Source organism: Siphateles boraxobius, unplaced genomic scaffold (assembly GCF_051911475.1).
Source record: "Siphateles boraxobius isolate OS27281-9 unplaced genomic scaffold, OSU_SipBor_1 86, whole genome shotgun sequence".
Lineage (NCBI taxonomy): Eukaryota > Metazoa > Chordata > Actinopteri > Cypriniformes > Leuciscidae > Siphateles > Siphateles boraxobius.
In genome coordinates this window covers 8,630,539-8,643,773 of record NW_027509215.1, presented here as the reverse complement: position 1 = coordinate 8,643,773, position 13,235 = coordinate 8,630,539, and the positions used below count along the sequence as shown (strand labels likewise).

At 33.4% G+C, this 13,235-nt stretch overlaps 1 protein-coding gene across 1 annotated transcript in view; it reads left to right on the top strand.

Moving 5' to 3' along the window:
- The window catches only part of piezo2b (piezo-type mechanosensitive ion channel component 2b), a 120,779-nt gene that overhangs the window by 34,609 nt on the left and 72,935 nt on the right, over nt 1-13,235 (top strand). Inside the window, exons 7-11 of the mRNA XM_077222092.1 lie at nt 1,779-1,992; nt 5,034-5,202; nt 6,827-6,940; nt 9,336-9,371; nt 12,140-12,269. Of these exons, the coding sequence (XP_077078207.1) occupies nt 1,779-1,992; nt 5,034-5,202; nt 6,827-6,940; nt 9,336-9,371; nt 12,140-12,269 (663 nt within the window). The remainder of the gene's footprint in view (nt 1-1,778; nt 1,993-5,033; nt 5,203-6,826; nt 6,941-9,335; nt 9,372-12,139; nt 12,270-13,235) is intronic.

Here is a 13,235-nt window from a genome sequence, read left to right as displayed (position 1 = left end):
AGCTGATTACTTCAACTAAACTAACTACCAAACATAAAATGTAGAAAAGAAAAAGTCTTCGGCGTCAAGACGCTCTAACCAAAACTACGCTAACTATAATATAACAAAACTTACAAAATAGGCACTCTCCTAAACTAGTGTTTCTAACATTCAAAATATCCTAAATGGTGCAAAGTGTATGTCGCGCGACCTACTAACCTGCTCCCTCCTTCCCAGCCTTACACGCTCCCCGTGTAAAAGGGATAGTTCACCCAAAAATTTAAATTCTGTCAGTATTTACTCTCCCTCATGTTGTTCCAACCCCGTAAGACCTTCGTTCATCTTCAGAACACGAGTTAAGATATTTTTGATTAAATCTGAGAGCTGGATCACTCCTCCATAGGCTTCTAAGGGATTGAAACTTGCCAGCCCCGAAAAGTTATTAAAGACATCGTTAAAATAGTCCAAGTGACTACAGTGGCTCAATCTTAAGTTTATCAAGTGACGAGAATACTTTTTGTGCGCAAAAAAACAAAAATAACGACTTTATTTCAACTATTCATTTCCTTCTCTGTGGGCCTCGAGTCAGTTCACTAGTGTAACAGCGCAGCGCTTCTGTGTTGTACGTCACACGCATCACACACACGACCAGCGTCGGCCAATAGTGAGCCTACGTGTGACGTAGCTCTACGTTATTACACTAAGTTAACTGACTAGAGGCCAACAGAGAAGGAAATGTATAGTTGAAATAAAGTCGTTATTTTTGTTTGTTTTTGCGCACAAAAAGTATTCTCGTCGCTTGATAAACTTAAGATTGAGCCACTGTAGACACTTGGACTATTTTAACAATGTCTTTAATAACTTTTCGGGGCTGGCAAGTTTCAATCCCTCAAGAAGCCTATGGAGGAGTGATCCAGCTCTCAGATTTAATCAAAAATATCTTAATTCGTGTTCGGAAGATGAACGAAGGTCTTACGGGGTTGAACAACATGAGGGAGAGTAATTACTGACAGAATTTTCATTTTTGGGTGAACTATCCCTTTAACTGACCAGGACGAACAGTAAAATAACAGAACACTTGACCACCATTTAAGAATAGATTGAACAAATGAGAGATACACAGAATATCAGTGACAGCGAGTCAAACAAGTATGTCAAAGTGATCAAACAGCTGATGACATGGAAGTGATCACAGGTATTTGACTGAAGTGGTGAGATGTGATTGGATGAGGTGAACCGAAACGTCATCGTCCTTCATGAAGATTGACAGGTGGTAAATTGAACCAATGAACACCTGAAACACACGCACAACAACAACAAACTACCCACATTTCCATATTGCAACACTTTGAATACGTACGAGTACAAAACAATTATATTTTAGTTGGACTTGGTCAGAACTGTTTCAGTTTTAGTGATCTGCATGATGATGCTGCCTTTGGCCTCAGTGATGTTTAATTTAAATGTCATGTAAAATAAAGACATGTTATGTTACATTGTGATGTAATTGTGTTTTCTGGAAGGGACTAAAGAACAAAAAAATTGTATCAGCTGAAAGGCAGAATACAAATGTTTTTATTAAGTTAGATAAACATTATATAACAGTTTCAGGTTATGTTTTAGTGTTGGTAACATGTCCCACACAAACTTATAATCGTCCCACATTTGGTTTGTTTGATGGTGGTCACCCTAGTTGTGCTGCTTGTGGAAACCGTGATACATTTTCTTCAGGATTTTTTATTTTAAATTCTTGAATCTCCCATAAGCCAAACAGTCAGTCTCTGTTCTGGTCTCCACAGGTATCATGCTCCCCTCTCTGACGTCAGCCGTCTACTTCTTCGTGTTCTTGGGTCTGTGCACGTGGTGGTCGCTCTGCAAGACCTTCGACAAGCTCCTCTTCAGCTGTCTGTGTGTTCTCATGGCCATCTTCAGTGCTGGTCATCTCATCGTTCTTTACTCCAACCAGTTCCAGTTCCTCCAGGAGGCCATCAGGCCCAACGACAGCTACGTCAGGTCAGAGACTGGCTCTGCATACACTTACAGCACTAATATTATATCTAGTATGTCAGACAGTTACAGTATCATACAATGATAAACATTTAAAAAAATATCGGTTTTGTTCGATTTTTGCTCTTGTAAATTGTTTGTTCATCCAGATTTGGCTTTGGAGAAAAGGCCGCTGGTGGTAGAGGGTCAGAGACCCTCATTTTTAATAACATTTGTCAAACAACTTACATCTATTTTATGCAAAAAAAAACTTGAAAAAACTCCACAGAGGCCATATTATGCCACGTCTAGATTTAGTTTTTCGTGCTTGAATATTTAAGAATTTTCCCCATATTCTCCATTGTTGCAGCTCCTCTCTTCCCAGTCTGTCAGCAACGCTCTGTTTACTTCCTGTCTCTATGAAGCCCCTCCTTCTGAAAAGCAGAATGTGCTCTGATTGGTCGACTGGACCAGTGTGTTGTGATTGGTCAAGCGCTTCAAGTGGTGTTTGGGAATTGTCCCGCCCCTTAATATAACTGTGAGATTCAACACACTACTAACTAACTCAACCAGGCCCCGTCCCTTTATTGTGCGTATAAATTATTTAAATGAGGAATATTGTGACGTGTTCGTTCCCGGAAGAAAACTCAAGACTACAATGGAGGCGTTTCAGGGAGTTCAGAAACACTGACACTGATATAGAGAAGAACTCCCGCTGGAGGGACTTTGCAGAGCGTTTTAATGCGAATTCTTTTAAAAACTACATTACACACTAAAGAAAGATGAACATGTTAAAAAGGCACAAAATGTCCTCTTTAATTATTTATAAATGAGTTTGCCTATGAAAGCAAGTTTGTACGACAGAGCCAGTAATACTATATGATATGTCATATGTTTAATGTCATCATATGCATATTAATATGTACCTGCAGCATATTGTAAATAATGAATGAGTGTTAAAATACCCATAATGCCTGGGCTTTGATAGACACGCAGGGTTCAGGCGATGCACAGATAAAAGATCCCGTATCCCAGCTGTTCTCGTATGTTCTGACAAAGGCCAGTCCACAAAAGACCTGGAGACGAACTGTAGAGTCAAATAAATGTAGCTTCATAAACGCATATCAGACTAATGTTGTGTGTGTGTGTGTGTGTGTGTGTGTGTGTGTGTGTGTGTGTGTGTGTGTGTGTGTGTGTGTGTGTGTATGCCAAAGGAATCACTCGTTCGTTCTTTTACAGTCATTTATGTAATAACCCTCCTGAAATAGATCCAGCATTTTTATAATGTGATTAAAAAACATTTTTATAATGTTAAATTATGCATTAAGGTAATTCCATATTTTTGTGTTAATTATTGCAAGCTTAGACGTTGCTAAACTTACAATGCCCTGGCCTAGTCTAATAAGCATGACAATCCATGGCACATACAAATATTGGGTAATATTGTATATTTTTAATTAGACTGGACACTTTTTTGGCATTTAGTGATTTTTAAGTATTTTAAAAATGTAATTAAAAATGAAAATCGCTTGCTTATTCCTGCCATTTTGGATATATTTTGTTCACTGAACAGGTAAAAATCATAATATTGTAACATTATAAATGTCTTTACTGTCAATTTGATACATCATTGCTGAATAAAAGTATTCATTTATTTTTCTTACTGACCCCAAACTTTTAAAAAATAGTATAAAACAATTAATAATAATTCTGCAATCAGTTTATTTTATATTTTATATTTAAAAGTCTAGTACTGTATGTAAAACCAACTGAAATTAAATAAATTTAAATTAAACTGTATGTATGTATGAATGAATGAATAATTACTTTAAATCCATCTTAAATCCAATAATTTTTTGTACTGTAATAAAAATCATCCAGTCTGTTTTAAAAAAAAAACTTCATAATTTGAATAATATATCATTACTTTTTAAGTAATAAATAGTATAATGCAAAATCTGTATATCTAAATCTGTATAAAATAATGCATAATGCAAAATAATCTTAATCCCCCACATATTCTCATTATTGTAAAAAAACCCTCACTGTTTGTACTGTAATAAAAATAAAGGCAGTAGAATGAATATTCTACAATTGAATAATATATCATTAAATATAAAAATATATTATGAAAAAATCTCACAATGCAAAAAATGTATGTAAAAATTCAAAAAATGTGCTTTCTCAGTGGAAAAGTTGAATACAAGCCTAATAATGGTGTGATTTTTCCCTGAACGTGTGGCACTGCATTGCGTTCAGCGTGATGGATAGATGCTAGCAGTTTTTCTGCCTTAAAATGCTGCAACAAACAGACCTGTACTGTTTATTTTAGCGCTCGCTGTCCTTCACCGGATATTCTCGATCTGACCAGTGTGAAGCGCCTGGTTATGAAGCGTTTATGATCTGCAGGTGCTGACACACTGATTCTGCTCCATCTCTCATGTCCTTGACGCTCAGTATCAGTTCATCGACTGCGTGCAACCATTAGCTCTATGTATAGACCAGCAGCCTTGTTTAAATGTGTGCACTACATATTATTTTCTCCAATGGTCGCAGTGTGAAGAAAGTGTGTTACTGATGTGTTTCTCTGAGTGATTTCAAATCAATTCAATGTTTAAAGCAGCTTTTAAAGGTTTGCATTGCGGTCGTGATCGCAAGGTCAATTAAGACGACTCAAACTGAAGTTAGAAGTGCATTGTGGTCCGATAAACTCATTAAACTCAAACACTCTTAGTTATCCGCCTGTTTTACCTTCTTCCCTGGGATTCATGAATAGAAATAGATACCATTATTCTTTCTCATGTTCTGTGGAAGCAGCCGTGTGTGTGTGCGTGTGTGTGTGTGTGTGTTGTATCTGGTTGGAAAAGACTGTGGACTAATTGTAGTTGATGAAAGATCTGCGTGACTGTTGAATGACAGTGTTGACAGCCTTTTCTATCGACAACACTTCCTGTTTTTCCCTTACAGTGGGCCGTGGTCATGTGATCATTTCTCTCCCAGACACAGCAAGAGTAAGAAGACAAAACACCCCGTAATGAAAACATTAACCGTTGAATGTTTCTCCGCAGTGTGTTTGGTATCTCCTCCATCGTTCGCACCGACTGCTCCTCTACCTGGAAGTTCGCGGTCAACAATGGTCTGAAATGGCACCATTTTGTCAATCCCATCATGCTCTTGGTCCTGTACTACACACTGGCCACCTTGATCCGTCTGTGGCTGCAGGATCCGATGATCATGGTGAGCCTAATGCCACTTCAAAAGCAAAATAATCTATTTGTCTTTTTAAAGTGAAAAAAAAAAAAAATACAGGTACTGATATTTTAAGATGTAGTGAAATATTTTAAAGTATTATTTTGGTAATATAGTAATAATTTCAATGTATTTACTGCCAAAAAATCTCTTAGTTAAAAATATCTTTCAATTTATTCCATTGGCAAAAAGCTTTTTCTTGTTTTTGAGCATAAATAATGTTAATTACTTATTTATTTAAAGTAAAACTTATTTATTTAAAATGAAAAGTTTTTGACCATAAATAGACTTCACTCAAATAGATTTATACTTAAAACAAACAAAAGTTTTGGAAGCAAGTTTTAATATTTTACAAGAAACGCCATTATTGCAGAGCAACAAGACAGTTTGTCTTGATTTAATGAATTTTTTATTGCATTTTAATACAATATGTAAAGTTACATTGAGGAAACAGGGACAAATCAAATCAATAAAATGATTAACTGACAAATTAAAATAATATTCCCAATTAAACATGTCAATTACATAAAGCAAAAAAATCAAGAAATATTTGTAATATTTCTAAATAAATATGATCAGAAAGCTTTTTCTTGTTTGTTTTAAACATAAACCTCACTAAGTTATCAGATTTATGCTTAAATTACTTTGAATAATAATAAATATTAATAAATTACTTTGAAAACAAGTTTTAATATTTTGCACGAATTGTCTTTATTGCAGAGCAACTTTACTGTTCACATGTTGTGTTCAGATTATTGACGTCATTTTCGTCTTGATGCTTTTTTAATCTACTTTAATACATAAAGAAATTGATTTTAATAGTTTAGGGATTTTACAAAAGATTAAAAAAATAAAAATGCATTTACTGACCATTACTCCTTTAGATAAAGCTAAAAATCAAGAAATACCCATAATATTTCTTAATAAATAAACCAGAATGTTTCAAAAATAAATATTAGCAAATAATATTATGCCTAAAAAAATCCAATGGAGAAAAACAATCTTATTTGAAAACAACTTTAAATTTTTTACACACTCCCATTTTTGCAGAGGGTTCAGATCATGCCGTGTTTTAATCATTTATGTCTTGATTTCATGCTTTTAAATGCACTTTAATACATTAAGAAAATAGATTGAAAATTATTTTTGAGAAAACCTATAAAATGATTTATTGGCATAAATATTTCAGTTAGATCAAGCAAAAAATCAAGAAATACCTCTCAGAATGTTTTTAAATAAGTATTAGCCAGCTGTGTGTATTATATTTTCTGCCGTTTGATTTATGAAGATCTTTGATGATCTGTGACACGCTGCGGTTCACGGGATTATAGAGCGCTCAATACACGGGTCCATGTATGAGCTTATTGATTCATGAGCCTCTAGGTTTGATTACAGCGTGATTTCACAGCATAAATCTATCGATGTGATCGATGATGAATCATAAGCGCCGTTACGACTTCATCCGATGAAATGAGTTGTGCATTGTTGTTGTTTTTGTCTCAGGAATCCATTAAACATGTTGTTTAATTCGCAAGCTGCTCCACGACATGTGTTTTAGTTTCATTCATGCTACTCAGTGAATATGTTTCTGTGTTTATTGATCTTTCTCCAGCAGGAGAGTGAGGAAGAGGAGATAAAGGAGGGAAATGGAAACAGAGTTATTCACATGTTGGGCCGGAAGAGGCTGCTCTGGTGGAAAGCGCATCAGAAAACGGAGGAAAGAAATGTGAGGAAACAAAGATGCTAACTTTGAACTCTTACACAGTGAACAACAGAAGTTTGAATTAAACATGCACATAATGAGGTCATGTGACAACAATAGTAAAAACTTTGCATATTTAACAGCATTTAGTCTAGTTGTCTTAAAGGGATAGCATCAAAAATTAATATTCTGTCATCATTTACTGGCCCTCAAGTTGTTCGAAACCTGTATGAATTTCTTTGTTCTGCTGAACACAAAAGTAGATATTTTGAAGAATGTTTTGAAACGAAAAGCGAATGAAAAAATACTATAGATGTCAATGGTGCCCGATAACTGTCTAATTAAAAACGTTTCATTTTGACATACAATTACATACAATTTTTGGGTGAACTGTCCCTTTAAGGCAAGGAAAATATAACCAGTAGATATTATCATACTTCCCCAGTTGATTGATTGCATTAAAAATCACAGAATATTTTTTTTGTATTACACGTTTCTGGAAATGTTAGGTTTAAATATGTAAATTAGGCATTGTCAAATTAAAGATGCCCCTAATCTGCATACATTTCCAGAAGAGAAATCTGAACATTGTGAAAAAAACGGATTCAAAATTCTTGCTTCATTTTGACAGCATACAAGTCAAATGTTTTTACAGAGGGGATTTTGGATTTTTATCACTCCATAAATCATAAAATGCTGTCAACAGCCAAAAATAAAATACATTTTCACCATGTTTTTGGGAATAAAAAGTTTGGGTCAAACTTAAGATTAGGGTCCAATTCTCACTATTAATTGACTTTTGCCTCAATGAACTCCTATTTATTGTTTATTAATAGTTTTTAGTTAGGTAGTTGTTGAGTTTAGGTATTGGGGAGGATTAAGGGATGTAGAATATGGTCATGCAGAATAAAGCATTAATATGTGCTTTATAAGTACCAATAAACAGCCAATATCCTAGTAATATGCATGCTAATAAGCAACTAGTTCATAGTGAGAACTGGATATACTGTATATACATTTATAAGTACTAATAAACTGCCAATATCCTAGGAATATGCATGCTAATTATATGTTTACTAGTACTTATAATGCATATATTATCATATTTATCCAATTCTCACTATTAATTTAATAGTGAGAATTGGACCCTAATCCAAAGTGTGACCAAATCTTGTATTAAAATCAGGAAAACTATATATAAATAAAATAATAATAATAATAAAAATAATAATAATAAAAAAATAGATCGGAATATAACTAAAGTTTGTTGTGTGTAAAGCTGTTGAAGTGGAGATTTGAGAAAACGCTTTTAAAGAAATCCACAGACACAAATAGATAAAGTGCAATAGATAAATAAAGTGTATTTTGAATATTATATTTCCACTACTAAACAAAAGCCAAATTTGACCAGTGCATGAATAAAAACATGTTTTTACATGCAGTGCCTAGCATAAGTGAACACACCCATGCTAAAGTTGACTAAAAAAAGGAACAAAAAAATTATCTTTTGGAAATCTTAATTTAAAAAATTAGGAAAAATCCAACCTTTAAGGACACCAATTTTCTTTGTGAATGAATAATGTATCGTAAAATACAGGATGCATAAATCAGGACACCCCTATGTTAAATTCCCATAGAGACAGCAGATTTTTTTTTTTTAAGGCCAGTTATTTCATGGATCCAGGATAATATGCATCCTGATAAAGTTCCCTTGGCCTTTTGGATTAAAATATCCCACATCATCACATTCCCTTCATCATACCTAGAGATTGGCATGGGGAACTTTCCATAAGATCATCTCTCAATGCAAATCATACCAGCTATTAGCCTAACTGAAATAACACCATGCCAATCTCTAGGTATGATGAAGGGAATGTGATGATGTGGAATATTTTAATTCCAAAGGCCAAGAGAACTTTATCAGGATGCATATTATCCTGGATTCATGAAACAACTGGCATTTAAAAATAAAAATCTGCCTGTCTCTATGGGAATTTAACATAGGGGTGTCCTGATTTATGCATCCTGTATTTTAAGGAAGAACATTTATTTATTTACGATACATTATTCATTCACAAAGAAAATTGGTGTCCTTAAAGGATGAATTTTTCCTCATTTTTTAAATTAAGGCATTAAGATCAATTTCCAAAAGATGATTTTTTATTCCTCTTATTAGTGAACTTTAGCATACCTGTGTTCACTTATGCTTGGCACTTTTGCCTAAGAACATCATGAAGCGTGTCTGTGTTGTGCTAAACTCCAGCGCACATCCTCTGTCCGGTTACAGGTTTTCTAGCTCGCGTCTGTATCTGTGATAGTGCTGCTGATGTTAGAGAACAGCATAATGTTATCGACCTCCTGTGCTCATCAATACATTGACCTTGCCCCGTCTGCTGTGTTTCTCTTTCCCTGTCTTCAGCTCATCTCCACTCTGGACGGGTACAGCACCTCAGAGGTTTGCACTCACGCTGGTTTTGCCAAGGCTTATGTAACTCTGTGTCTGCAAGTTTTAACTGTAGACAAATATAGTGTGATTGATTTAGGCTTTTAGCAGCGTGTGTTTGTGTGTGTACGCTGCTCTCGATGTGGCGTGATTCAGTGGGATTTACTGACAAACTCCATCTCTCTGGGTGATTTATTAATAAACATATACAATAATAATTAAAGCTGCAAGCAGCATTTAGCGGTGTTCAAGCAGTTAAGGCCTTTAAGGCCGTTAAGCACAAAAGCATCAAAAGACATTAAGTTTTATGTAGCAAGCATTTAAACACTGACATCATAGATGGAATAGACCATGTTTTAGCATGATTTACCATGATATACCACATTTCAGTTTGATTTTTCTTGATTTACCATGTTCCAGTATGATTTACTATGAATCTAGCATGATTTACCATGTTCCAGTATGATTTACCATAGTTTACCATGATATACCAAGTTCTAGTATGATTGACCATGATTTACCCTGTTCTAACATGGTTTACCAGAATTGAACACATTCTAGTATGATTTAATATGATTCTAACATGGTTTACCATAGTTTACCATGATTTATCTTAGTTTACCTTGATTTACCATGTTATAGGATGATTTACCATGATATAGCACATTCTAGAATGATTTACCAGGATTCTAGCATGATTTACCTTATTTACTATGATTTACCATGTTTCTGGCGTTATTTACCATGATTTACCACATTGATAGACATTATGTGAAGCATCAGAACAATTGAAGTGATAAACTCTGACAAAATATGATTGTGTTATAATAGTAATTGTTATACAAGTGATTTATTATTGTCTATATATATGAATGCAAAAGCACATGTGAAAAGACTATTAATAAGTAGAGAGGGCAATAGAAGACCACTTACTGACTCACTTTCATTTTGAACACACTTGATTTCACCAGTATTCTGCACTAAAACAAACCAGTTGTTAACTATATTATGCATGCTTACACACACACACACACACACGGGATATGTTATTGTGAAAATCTCTTTTAATGATATATAAGCATTTTGACAGTTATAGCGCCACCTATGGTCCGATCTCCATGAAACTCTGCATGCTTCTTCACCATGTCATGACACATGTGCTCATCAGTTTTTGTGAAGTTCTGAGTTTTTATTTATGATTTATAGGCTTTTGAGTGTATTTTGACACGCCCCCTTTTCTAAACGACCCTGTTACAGTGAACCAAAGGGCAAAGTTCAACTTTTTTTTGATAATTATTGATCTAGAGAGTCCAGAGAATTGTCCTAGACTGGTCTGGTTCCGATCAGGCAAAAAACCAGGGAAGTTCGCAAAAGTAGGATTTGGACAAAATCGGCCATAACAAATGTTTTGTTGCTCAAATCGAGAATCCGAGATATACATCTTGTCCGTCTTGGTTGAAGAAGCTTGAAAAAGCTTGATTCCAAGTCAAATGGTCTAGGAGTTATGAGCAATGTAGTACTTTTGGTTGCTGTAGCGCCACCTATGGGCCAATCGGGGTCATACTCTGATAGATTCTCCCCAAACTGAGGCCCTACCACCTGGCCAGGTTTCAAGTCTCTAGGCCTTACGGTTTGGGCTGCACGATGCGTTTTAGGTTGTTTTGTTTTTTCAAATAGCAATTACAATAGGTTTTCAGCACTTCGTGCTTGAACACCTAATTATTATTAATATATTTCCCATTATTCCCATGAATCTCATTAGATACATTTTTATTTCTTTATTTTTATTATTTGTTATTCATTATTATTATTAGTTAGTATTACTAACTAGTATATAATCAAATTATAATTGATAGTAAATACATTATTAATAATTATTATATCATTATTAATATATTGCCCATGAATTGTTAGATAGATGATAGATAGATAGATAGATAGATAGATAGATAGATAGATAGATAGATAGATAGATAGATAGATAGACAGATAGATAGATAGATAGATAGATAGATAGAACGACAGATAGAACGACAGATAGATAGATGGAACGATAGATAGATAGATAGATAGATAGATAGATAGATAGATAGATAGATAGATAGATAGATAGATAGACAGACAGAGAGATAGATAGATAGATAGATAGACAGACAGATAGATAGATAGATAGATAGATAGATAGATAGATAGATAGATAGATAGATAGATAGATAGATAGATAGATAGATAGATAGATAGACAGATAGATAGATAGATAGATAGATAGATAGATAGATAGATAGATAGATAGATAGAACGACAGATAGAACGACAGATAGATAGATGGAACGACAGATAGATAGATAGATAGATAGATAGATAGATAGATAGATAGATAGATAGATAGATAGATAGATAGATAGGAGTTTCACATAACACTGAAAGAAAATGGTACAATAAAATAGTCACAATACACAACTAAAATCTTAATTTTCTTTGTTGAAAATATTGGCTTATATTTTTTCTTTTTTATGGCAATTTTCTTGTCAGATTTGGTGAGATTCACTCATTTGGACAAACAAAGATTTTGACATAACAGTGTATTAAAGCACTGTATTTGTGCATTACAACAGGATATGGAAACAGATATATTGTGCATCCTTGATTTTTTGAATATGTAAAGAATGTAAAGAGAGAATTTTCACTTCTTATTGCATGCTGTATATTAATTGCGTATTAATGTTTTGTGCACATCATGTCTCCTGTCCCTCGTGTAAATAATTGTTGTTATTCTGAAGGTAGTGGTGGTGAACTCCAACGGGACGTCGTTTGACTATGTGTCGGCCGTGCCGATTGAGAACGGACCGGTCAGTCTGGACATTTACTCCACTCCTCAATACAGAGTGGATCAGCCTGAAGAATCTGAAGGTGAGATACCGTAAATACACATCCATACATATCTTTCAACTGAAACACCTAATAAAACAACACAGCATCCATCTAGATGTATAGTCAAGTCAGGTCACCTTTATTTATATAGCGCTTTTTACAGTACAGATTGTTTTAAAGCAGCTTTACAGAGATAACAGGAAAATAATGTTGTAATAATATTGTTAAATATAAAATTAAATGCCCCCATATTTAATTAAATTTTATGTATACTAAATATAGTATTATATTACAGTACAGTAACTAAAACTATAAAAAGATTTTGGTAACACTTTCTTTACAATAAGGTTCATTAGTTAACTAGCTTAGTTAACATGAAGTTAGAATGAACAATTCTTTTTCAGCATTTATTAATCTTAGTTAATATTAATTTCAATATTTACTAATACATTATTAAAATCAAAGGTTGTATTTGTTAACATTAGTTAATGCACTGTGAACTAACATGAACAAACAATGAACAGCTGTATTTTTATTAACTAATATTAACAAAGATGAATAAATACTGTAGTAAATGTATTACTCATCGTTAATTCATGTTAGTAAATACATTAACTAATGTCAACTAATGAACCTTATTGTAAAGTGTTACTAGAAATAAAATAAACATTAAAATAAAATAACATATTTAAAAAAACTTGAACTTATTTTATTTCAGCTAGTTGCCAATACAACATTTCTCACTTTCATTTGGTTTAACTTGATGTACTAAAATAACTAAAACTAAAGTAAAAAATGTATAAAAAAAACTATATAGACAAAAAGACAAAAACTAATGAAATGAGAAAAATATACAACAACAAAATTACTAAAACTTTATCAAAAATTAAAAAGGATTTAAATTATGAATAAAAACTATAATAGTATCTCAATAAAAATAAACTAACACTCTTTTGTGTAAATATGTTTTTGCATATAACAAACAAATGTTTATAGTAGTAATTG